The 11,971-nt window shown below is 41.9% G+C and overlaps 1 protein-coding gene across 15 annotated transcripts in view; it reads left to right on the top strand.

Annotated features, from left to right (window-relative positions):
* Positions 1-11,971, top strand: part of LOC122540477 (rap1 GTPase-activating protein 1) — a 505,352-nt gene that overhangs the window by 384,516 nt on the left and 108,865 nt on the right. For all 15 annotated transcript variants that reach the window (XM_043676342.2, XM_043676343.2, XM_043676331.2 and 12 more), the window contains 3 exons: positions 2,479-2,514; positions 6,375-6,422; positions 8,305-8,343. In XM_043676342.2, coding sequence (XP_043532277.1) covers positions 2,497-2,514; positions 6,375-6,422; positions 8,305-8,343 — 105 coding nt within the window. In that variant the 5' untranslated portion in view covers positions 2,479-2,496. The remainder of the gene's footprint in view (positions 1-2,478; positions 2,515-6,374; positions 6,423-8,304; positions 8,344-11,971) is intronic.

The following is an 11,971-nucleotide window of genomic DNA, read 5'->3' as shown; positions in this document are numbered from 1 at the left end:
TTGCAATGTTTCCAGCATCCCAACTCCACCTGGTTCTGTTCCTATCTAATGGCAACTCCCACACACCTTTTTACAGAGTGCAATCAAGTGAGGGGTCCTGGAGATCAGTAGAAATATCCTGGTTTCTTTGGCTTTGCATTCACAGATTCTGTTTCGCAGTGAACACGAGACAGAACAGGATCTCTGCTCCTAATCATGCTGGGTAACGGGCTCAGAACAAACCATCATTGCCACAGATTCTGGCTACATGAGAAGTTGGACTTACAAGAGTCATTGAGAAACCTGTCTTTGAAAAAATAAAGATAATATTCCTGCTTCAGTGAGTCCAAGATGCAGTAATTCAGTCACTGACCTGTGAAAAGATGGTGATTGGAATACAGAATTATGAAGGAAGATGATCAGCACAGACAATTGAATGAAGAGATAATACAGTGAGGCTGAACTTAGTTAAAAATCATACAACACTAGGTTATAGTCCAACAGGTTTAATTGGAAGCACTAGCTTTCGGAGCAACAACCATCTGTTGAAGGAGCAGTGCTCCGAAAGCTAATGCTTCCAATGAAAACTGTTGTTGTGTGATTTTTAACTTTGACTGTACTAGCACTTTGTACAACCCAGTCCAACGCTGGTATCTCCAAGTCAAGGCTGAACTTAGATTCAGTCAGAGGATGAGTCATCAGATGCTGAGAAGTGTGTTGACAATCATTGAAAACACTATACCAGGAGGATTTCAAAAAGTCTAGAGACTGTTAACATAGAGTCATAGAGTCCTAGAGATGGTGAACATAGAAGATAGAACAGTACAGCACAGTACAGGTCCTCGATGCTTTGCCAACCATTTATCCTACTCTAAGATAGACTAACCTACACACCCTTCGTTGCACTATCTTCCATGTGCCTATCCAAGAGTTACTTAAATGCCCCTAATGTACCTGACTCTACTAGCACCGCTGACAGTGCATTCCACACACCCACCACTCCCTGTGTAAAGAACCGACCTCTGACATCTCCCCTAAACCTTCTTTCAATCACTTTACAATTATGTCCCCTTGTGATAGACATTTCCGCCCTGGGAAAAAAAATCTCTGGCTATCCACTCCATCTATACCTTTCATCATCTTGTACACCTCTATCAAGTCACCTCACATCCTTCTTCACTTCAATGAGAAAGGCCTTAACTCCCTCAACCTTTCTCCATAAGACATGCCCTTCATTCCAGGCAGCATCTTGGTAAATCTCCTCTGCATCTTCTCTAAAGCTTCCATATCCTTCCTATAATGAGGTGACCAGAACTGAACACAATATTCCAAGTGTGGTCTAACCAGGGCTCTGTAGAGCTGCAACATAACCTCATAGCTCTTAAAATCAATCCCTTTGCTGATGAAAGCTAATACACCACATGCCTCCTTAACAACCCTATCAACTTGGGCGGCAACTTTGAGGGATCTATGGACATGGACCCCAAGATCCCTCATTCCTCCACACTGCCAAGATTCCTGTCTTTAACTCTGTATTCTGCATTCAAATTCGACCTTCCAAATGAATAACTTCATACCTTTCCAGGTTGAACTCCATCTGCCACTTATAAGCCCAGCTCTGAATCCTGTCATAGAGTCATGAAGTCATAGAGATGTACAGCACGGATCAGATTCTTCGGTCTAGCTCGTCCATGCCGACCAGATATCCTAACCTAATCTAGTCCCATTTTCCAGCACTTGGCCCACATCCCTCTAAGCCCTTCCTATTCATGTACCCATCCAGATGCCCTTTAAATCAATGTCCTGTTGCAACTAACAACAGCCCACACAATCCACAACTCCACCAACCTTCGTGTCATTGGCAAACTTACTAACCCACTTTCCACTTCCTCATCCAAGTCATTTATAAAAATCACAAAGAGCAGAGGTCCCAGAACAGATCCCTGCAGAACACCACTGGTCACCGAGCTCCAGGCTGAATACTTTCCACCTACTGCCACCCTCTGTCTTCTATGGACCAGCCAATTCTAAATCCAGAGGATACAGTTAAGAGGACAATTAGTAACATTTGTAGCCATGAAACAGCACAAAGATTTACTGAAATATTTCTAATTACGCAGTTTTGGGGTTAAATATAATAAAACATATTTCAGGATAATTTCCGTATCTTCCTTGCTCAAAGTTGTTGAATAAGGCAGACAGATGAAGTCGAGACACAAGTGGCAGATGCTGCCAGACCTGCTGAGCTTTTCTGGCAATTTCTACTTTTGTCTCTGACTTACGGTATCTGCAGTTCTTCTTTTGGTTTATAGACAGATGAGGATGCCTGAATTACATTATTCCTGGTTTTCCTGCTGCATAATCACTTTGCTTGATCCACATTCCCATTACTTCAAATTCTGCTGTGAGAGTATTGTTTTGTAAATGTCCCTTTGGGATAGGTGCAGGTAGTATGGTTTTCCTGTTTGCTCAAACTGATTCTACTCTTTTCCTTTTCAGAACACTGACTTCTTTGAAATGATTGAAAAGATGCAGGTAAGTTACTGCTTTCCAACTGCTGACCTAATAATTGAAGCTTTAGACAAAACAATTACATTTGCTTTGTGGATCGAAACTTAGAATTACTTTTAAGCTTCTCCTTTCACTTTGCCATCAGCTTCACAAAAACGATATAACACTAACATGTCTTATCAAATAAATAGTTCATTAATTATGAGCAGGCAAAATCTGATGGTGAACCAGCAGCGACACAGTTGACATGTCTACTTCAAGCAGCCAATATGCATTGGAGAGAAACCTGTTTGTGTCCCTCAAGCCCTTCATTTGCAATTAGAAACACTGGAGGCAGGATTGAAACTTGAATGACATTGGGGGAAGGGTCTAGGGTATGGTCAGTCAGAGGATAGGAAAGAAACCTTGCAGCTCCACTCCCCTCACCCCCACAACCTTGTTGCTCTGCTGCATTTTCTAATGGGATTTGGTCCCCATTATGAACTGATTGTTGTGATTTCCTCTGATTTAAGAACAGTTCCCGAGGATCAGACAACAACAAATATAACCTTTTTAATTAAGAAAGGAAGAAATTACGGGAAAGTATAAATTTATTAGCATATCAGCAGTATCAGGCAAATGCTGGAAATTAATATTGGGGAAATGGTAACCAGACACTTGGAACATTATCATATAATTAAATACTGCGAGTGGGGGTTTTTGAAAAGGGAATTGTATTACATATAGAACATAGAACATAGAACAATACAGCGCAGTACAGGCCCTTCGGCCCTCGATGTTGCGCCGATCCAAGCCCACCTAACCTACATTAGCCCACTATCCTCCATATGCCTATTCAATGCCCGCTTAAATGCCCATAATGAGGGAGAGTCCACCACTGCTACTGGCAGGGCATTCCATGAACTCACGACTCGCTGAGTAAAGAACCTACCCCTAACATCTGTCCTATACCTACCCCTCCTTAATTTAAAGCTATGCCCCCTTGTAATAGCTGACTCCATACGTGGAAAAAGATTCTCACTGTCGACCCTATCTAAACCCCTAATTATCTTGTACACCTCTATCAAGTCACCCCTAAACCTTCTTTTCTCCAATGAAAACAACCCCAAGTGCCTCAGCCTTTCCTCATACGATCTTTCTACCATACCAGGCTACATCCTGGTAAAGAGAAATCCATTTTTGGAGGGAGGTGTGATTGGTATGATGAATTGGAAATAAGTAGATATTTTGATTTACAAAACCATTCAATGAGATGTCACAGAAGAGGCTAATGCAACAGTAGTACTCCTGGGATTGAGGATAATATGTTACTGTGGATTGAGGATCAGTTGATGGATAAAAAAAAATGAAGTAGGTATAAGCAGGACATTTCAGCTTGACAGGGTATTGCAAGGATCAGTATTGGGGTCTCTGATGTTTACAATCTATATTAATGGCTTGAATGAGGAATCACAATGCACGTATACTACTCTGCTGATAGTACACTATTAGGTGGGAAAATATGTGAAGATGATGAAAAATGCAGCAGAGGAATCATGACGGCTTGGTGACTGGGTATAAACATGGTAAATGGAACAGTGTGGCAAAGGGTGAAATTATTCACTTTGATAGAAATATTTTGGGGACAAAGAAGCAGATATTTTTCTACATAGTGTATGCCTGGGAAATGTTTGCATTCAGAAGGACCTGGGAGATTTTCATGAATCACAAAGATAATAGATCAAGCAAGGAATTAAGAAGGCGCTATCTGCGCAGAAAGTGTGGCATGTAATTCTATCCTGGGACATACTACCTTCAGGAAGGAGATCTCTAGCTATTATCATTCTAATATTCTAATAGAACATCAGGGATTTTGTTCACCTCGCATTTTTCAGTTGCTGGGTGGTATCTGGGCTGGCCTTGCCTGTTAGTTACATTCTCATGGAGCCCATTATCACTATACACTGGTGCCCATTATTACTATACACTGTATGTCCTATAGCTGGGATACAGTTACAGCATTGGCATTAATTATTGGGGCAGCTTGCTTCCATTTGTTCAGAATGGCAACAGCTCACCCATCAAGCAGCGCTCTGAGTCTCAACCATCTTGATGATGAGGCAGACGGCAGAAGAGAAGGAAAGCAGAGGAAATAAATCCTGCTGTCTGGGCTGCACCCTCTCACGGGACATCCTGTCCCATGTGACTCAAGTATTGATGGTTCAGTGACATAAGGACCCACAGCAGACGTGCATGAGGCTGAGTAATGTGGGATTGTGTTTAAATACCTCGAATCACTGAGTGATGAAAATAACTTGCTTTATTCAGCAACCATAAGTAGCACAAGGTCGAGGCAGCAATAGAATCCCAAAATACAGTTCTTACAAGAGCCCCTTTATATACAGTTTTTACATACATTAAAATTCCATTATTATGATGTTACATTTTTCATCTATAAGACACAAAGGTTTGAGGGGCTTCTGTTCTGGGAGACAGGAGATAGGTTAAAACATGTGCTAAATGAGGGCTGCTACATCTGATGGAATTAAGAGTGTCAGTCCGGTCTGTTTGCATAATTAAGAGGTGTTAGTCTTTTTGTCTTTTAAGTTAGTAAATGTTAGTTTAAATACTAGGCCTATATGCTCTAAATAAGTTAGAAATTGTACTTCATAATAGAATAAGGGATAGTAAACTGATTACCACAGCTGGGTTGTGAGATTTGTTTACTATTTGCCCGTGTGAGTTTCATTCATTCATGACATTTCATGGCAGCACTGTTTTTACACTTAGTTTCTTAAAGGGATAACAGCCCAGTTAAAAGGTAATTAACAAGTGCATACTAATTGGGCCAACTGGTATTCTGTCATCTATTCAGATCTGGGAGATGGTTGGTAAGGGCTGATTAATATTATAATGTTTCATGGAGACATGATGGCAGGGATGGTTTTGTTCTGTACGCTACACTTACTCAGGGGTAGCAAGAGTATGAAAATGCAGTAATGGGTTTGAAAGGTGTGTTTTGATTAGAAAGGGTTGTTTTAAAGTTGGTCTATCTTATCATAGTAAAATAAACTACAGAACCAGAGTGGCACGGTGGCTCAGTGGTTAGCACTGTGGCCTCGCAGGGCCCAGGTTCGATTCCAGCCTCGGGTGACTGACTGTATGGAGTTTGCATGTTCTCCCTGTGTCTGCGTGGGTTTCCTCCAGGTTCTTCCATGGTCCAAAGATGTGCAGGTCAGGTGAATTGAGCGTGCTAAATTTTCCCATAGTGTTCAGGGGTGTGTAGGTTCAGGGTAAATGTAAAGTAATGGGGAATAGGTTTGCGTCAAATACACTTTGGAGAGTCATTGTGGGGTTGTGGGGCCAAAGGGCCTGTTTCCAAGCTGTAAGAGATTCTAATTCTTGTAAATGGATGAATGAAACTGTGACTTGGAGGTGCTGGTGTTCGACTGGGGAAGACAAATCACACAACACCAGGTTATAGCCCAACAGGTTTATTTGGAAGCACTAGCTTTTGGAGCACTGCTCCTTTATCAGGTGGTTATGGAGATTAAGGTTTATAAACTCACAGAATTTATAGTCAAAGGAGTCCAGTGTAATGGAGATGTGATATAGTTAACCATCTTAGATTAGAACTTCGTACAGTTGAATGGCAAGTGTGAACAAACCATGGGGAGCACAGGCTCCTACAATATACAACCCTGGAAACTCACAGGCTACTACACCCAGTCACCTGCCTTAGAGATAAATTGACCACATTATAAGTCTCTAGCTGTTGCCAGTTTGTGATGCAATCAGGGACTAGAACAGCAATTTGTTTACTTATTGTTTGATTCCTGTGGTATTTATGCATGATTCATGAACTTCTTTGTTTTTGTTCATTCTTGTGTATTTTCCCCATTTAGGGATGCAGAATGGATGAACAGAGATGCTCTCTTCCACCACCTCTCAAAGTATGTGCAATCTGTTCCTGTTTCTTGCCAGATTTGTGGTCAATCACTTTTCAACTTAATTCTTAACACATTTACAGTCATATGAACATAATTAAGAGTGTGTTGACATACAGTTAAACTCCACAGTTTCACAACCTTCTACATGAGCCACTGTCAAAGTTTTGAGACAATAGGAGCTCTATGATCTGCCTCTGAGAGCAAGGTCCAACCTTTCCTCACAGTGAGTGCAAGCTGTGTTGGGTATTAATATTGGGGACCTACCTGTAGCACACAGGCTGCAGCGGTACGCGAAGGCAGCTCACCACCACTTCCTTGAGGACAGCTAGGCTTTGGAATTTTATGCTGACCTCATCCTGATATTCTCTGCCATGAACTGCCCCAATCCAACTTTGTAACTGAGATTTGTCATGTTGTGAGTTTCCAATATTTTGTTGTCTGAGAAAGTCTCGAGGGGAGGGAAAATACTTTACTCCAAGATGAAGGTCAGTATGTCGTACTCTTAAAGGCCATTTAATGAAGAGTATTAAACTAATCCTGGTTTGTTTGTTACTGATAACTAACATTTCTAAGCTGTATGGCATATACACCAATGGTAAGGTGCCACACTAAGAAGACTTTGCACTTTGCGCATGGGGAGGCAATGAGCTATTGGTATTTATCGCTGGACTGTTAACCCAGAGACCCAGGTAATGTTCTGAGTTCAAATCCTGCCAGATCAGATGGTGAAATTTGAATTCGATACAAAACTGGACTCTAATGTTAACCATGAAATCATTGTCAATTTTTGGAAAACTCCGTCTGATTGACTCAAGACCCACAGCAATTGGGTTGACTCTGAACAGCCCACTGGGCAATAAATGCTGGGACTAGTCAGAGATGCCCACATCCAGTGAATGAATAAAGATAGTGATGCTTCCCTCAAGTTATGCGGCTGTACCCATACAACACCATGAGCCACTTACACACGCATGTATTCAGTTACACATTCACACATACAGACATGTGCACACAACCCCATGCACACAGTTACACATGTACAGACATGTGCACAGTTACACATACACACACAGACATGTGCACAGTTACACACGCACAAAGACATGCACACAGTTACACACGCACAGACATGCACACGGTTACACACACACACAGACATGTGCACAGTTAGACACATGCACATGCACAGGAAGAGAGAACACCAATTTTTTTAAATTTCCCAACCTTTTTAAAGTGAATTCAAATTCTGAAACTGCGATTGTGATGTTAGGTCCTTCTCTTGAAATTTCTCAGGCCAGTAACAAACGATGTCAGCATTAATGTCAAATAGTAGATTAGGTTCCCTACAGTGTGGGCACCCAACCCATTTCCCTCTGATTAATGCACCTAACACTACGGGCAATTTAGCATGGCCAATTCACCTGACTTGCACATCTTTGGACTGTGGGAGGAAACCAGAGCACCCGGAGGAAATCCACACAGACACTGGGAGAATGTGCAAACTCCACACAGACAGTCACTCAAGGCTGGAATTGAACCTGGGACCCTGGTGCTCTGAGACAGCAGTGCTAACCACTGAGCCACCGTGAGGACATCCAAAGCAGGCACTTTGCTGGGTGACTTTCAGGAATACTAGTGCAGGCTGATTGCCCCTGCAGAGGTGCTCAGTGTCCTGTTGTACCGATAGAGACCTGCTGACTTTGGTCTAACACCAGGAACCTTCCTGGTCTTTTAGACAGTCCAGTACTCGATAGCTTGGAGTATTGACCAGTAAATCAACCTGAGGAACTTTTACTGGGAAATGGTTATCAAACCAGTTTGCTTGAAGCATCAAACTGAAGACTGCAGTGTTCATGTAATAAACCTGCATTTTCTTCTCTTGCAGACAGAAGAAGATTATATTCCTTACCCTAGTGTCCATGAGGTATGACACCCTGACTGTTTATTCTGAATGATAGACTGATAATGGTGCTTGCCATTGAATGGAGTTTTGTGCAAAACCTTTGATGTATTGTAAAGCAGGTCTCAATTTCTGTTGCAGCTTGACTTTGGTTTGGATACTCTATCTACCTGTATATTTGTTTGTGCATGTAGTTACTGCTTTCAGTTCTCTTTGCATTAATACATGTTTATTTTCATGTGTGGGTGGTGTTGCTCTCCGACCTCCTGCTGTGTGGGAGTAGGCTCCTGCGCTATCAATGGTTGTGCTATTGCTTTTTGGACAGTAGATGCACGGACAGGATTTTAGCAGCAGTGAAGACTGAACCACATTTCATTATAGGAGGTTCAGAACTTGATAAACGAGCATTAAGTGATATAACAGAATGGTAATTTCACTGTACCGAGGAAGGAAGTGAGTGATCTGAAGAGGATGCAGAGGAGATTCACCAAGATCTTGCCTGATATGGAGTGCTTCTGCTATGATAGGAGACTCAATATGCTTCAATGGTTTTCCTCAGAACAGAGGAAACTGAGGAAGACCTATTTGAGGTGTACAAAATTACAAGGGGCATAAATAGGGTTGATAGAAATTAAACTACTCATCTTAGAAAAGGGGTCATTAACCAGGAGCACAATTTTAAGGTTAGAGGGGATTTGAGGGAAATCCTTTCCATCCAGAGGGTTGTGTGTATCTGGGAACTCACTGCCTGTAAGGGTATTGAGGCAGGAACCCTCATAACATTTTGATGAGCACTAAAAACATCGCAGCTGACAGGGCTATGGGCAAAGTGCTGGAAAATGCTATTTGATTAGATTGATACTTGATGACCAGGACGGAGTTGATGGGTCAAAAGGCATCTTTCTGTGCTGTTAATATTCTCTAAACTTTACTATCTTCATGAGTGCATTAGGGGTTATACTAAATCTCACTCTGTGTAAAACACCATCAAGAGAACGATTAACTGCATTCCAATCAATGTTTAATCTTCATTAAAATGTAAATCTACTGAACTGTCATCATGGGTGTGACTTCAATCATACTGTTTACAGTCAGAGGTGAAACCAATTTTATATTTTAAAAAAATAGTCAGTGTAGTATTGTCTTCATAATTAGATTTGATGTTTATACTTTGGTGAGTACATTCTAAATAACTTTGAGTGATTGAAGGTGAAGTTTCAAAACATTCTTTGTGCAGTAGATGTATACAAAATGAAAATCTATACACCAAGCATTGTTGAAGCAGATTTCAGAACTAGTTTTTCAAAACCAATTAGTTAGCTGTTTGGAAAAGCAGAATGTTAAAGATTACAGAGAGGAAGCAGTGGGGAGTATGACCAATGGGGGATTGTTTCCGTGCTGTGACAGTTAATGATTCTTAAAGCAGGTAATAGGCTGCTGGGATTAATCTGACTTTGATTCCTAGGTCAACAGGCACTTTAGCTGATAGAAAACCAAAGTATTGCAGACTTTTTTTATTTCAAAAATATACGTTATTCATAAAAATATCTTTATGTCCATACGTAGTCAGTAAAGCAGATCAGTTCTGTAAAGGAGTGCATGAAGAAACAACCAAACATTGCAGTTTGACTCCATCCAGAAACAAACCAAAGGCATTTCTTACTTGTACAAGATTATATTTATATACATTTGAGGCGTTGGGAGGGTCCAAAAACTGAACTGACCCCCAGTTAACTTTGACACAAAGACCTCGGATAGTGGTCTTTCCCCAGTGTGCTTTGTTGGCAACTGCCCCAAGCTTCAGTGTGTCCCTCAGCACCTGGACCCTGGGATGCGCCAGTCTGTAACACTCGGCCAAGATGTTATATAGAACCTTTTAAAGACCCTATCAGGAAGGATGTGAGCCTGAGTGGGGGTGGGGGAGGGAGGGGGGGGGGGGGGGGCAGTGCTGGGGGGGAGGGGAGGTGGGGGGGGGGGCAGTGCTGGGGGGGAGGGGAGGTGGGGGGGGGGGGGGGGGAGTGCTGGGGGGGGGACAATATGACCATTTTCTGCTGGGATCTGCTGTCAGTGCACAGACTCATGTGGTCTATGGCCAGTTCCAAATGGACTTGGGAGCCGAAGGTCAATCAAGGCAACAGTGAGGTCATGTTCTTTGGGAACTGGACTGACCAATCCTTTATCACCTTCACTGTCAGGGCAGATTACCTGAAGGTGCTGGGAATATGGGTCATGGGGGTTGATTGTGTCATTCCCTGAGCAGACTGTCAGTCATTCAGTAGAATGCCTCATCACCAGAACTTTCCAACAAGCACCAAGACATCTCTTGGCTTGTGGACAGAAGGGCATTACCTGTGAAATCCTTCATGTATGCCCAGTCGGTCTGTACCACCGTACGCTGCCTACAAAGTGGCTGTGGGGAGGGGAGGTGTGGTCAAGGTAGAGACTGTTAAACATCTGCTGGGAATGTGCCTTTGCAAAGGAATTCTGGAGGAAGGTGCATTTAATTTTTTTGAAGTTCATCTCGAGCAGTTCAATGACGTGGGACTCTGTGCTCTACGGTCTGTTCCCTGGGATGCACACCAAGACAATCATCGACTGCATTTGAAGGACCACCAACTTGGTGAAAGATGCTCTTTGCCTGAAACTTGCTGGTTTTCCGGTAGAAAAGCAAAGTATTGCAGTTGCTGGAAGTCTGAAAGACAAATTGGAAGTGCTGGAAATTGCAGGTCATGTACAAGGGACAGAGGGTAGTTAAACCCCTCATTATGAACATTATTGTTCTGAAGGAGTGTCATGTTGAATTCGAAATGTTAATATTGAGATAAACAGCTTAAACAACACAGATGTAGGCACTCCCCAGAACATGAATTTGTTCACTTTATCCTTGAACACATACTAATTTGCATATATTTAATCAAATTAGTTACACTGGCAAATCTCTTTGTTTTATGGAAAATGGATCAATTGAAAGATATTCTGAGGTTCCATATATTTATAAAATTCTACTCATAGTAAGTTCAAAGTTTTAATTTGTGCTGTTGTCAAAGTCAACTATTTCAGACAGACTCCATTGAAGGAAGTTCTAGAGATGCTCATCCACAGTGTACACATGATCATCTTCTGAAGGTGTCTGGTTTCAGTCACTCAGGGTTTTCTTTTTAAAGAACAATGTTTGCAATGTTGCCAGCTGGTTCTCCAGCCTCTCCTGCATTAACAGCAGTGTGAAAGCTTCAGTAACCCCTGAGGTAATGGTTACAACTGCCAAAATAAAAAAAAGGAATGTTTCTGCTGTTTATCTGGAGGTTCCTCTGATGTTACGCCAGGAAACCAGAGAAAGCTGTTAAAATTCTCCCGGCAAATACTTCTCTCACCTCTATTCTCCAAATTCATTTTCTCATCCACGACTCTCTGGTCTTATTGGTAACATTGTTAAAATAACACCTTTAATGAAGCAATGTGTTCCAAGGAGCATCCCAGCTTAGGGTTCAATTATATTAGTAACTGTTATTTGGGAATTTCCTCTCGCGCAGTATGTTGACCATATAGTTTCAAAACATTTAGTGCTTATGGTGTTGAAATGAAATCTCAATTGCTCTGTCTCTCCTGCTTCCCACCCTCCTATGTCTCTCTTCAATTTTTAAGAGTTTTAAGA

The sequence above is a fragment of the Chiloscyllium plagiosum genome, unplaced genomic scaffold (genome assembly GCF_037043375.1).
Source record: "Chiloscyllium plagiosum isolate Xiang-an unplaced genomic scaffold, Cpla_swu_hap1 HiC_scaffold_37, whole genome shotgun sequence".
Classification (NCBI taxonomy): Eukaryota; Metazoa; Chordata; class Chondrichthyes; order Orectolobiformes; family Hemiscylliidae; genus Chiloscyllium; species Chiloscyllium plagiosum.
Note: the sequence above shows the minus strand (reverse complement) of the source record. Positions and strands in the feature narration are given on the sequence as shown.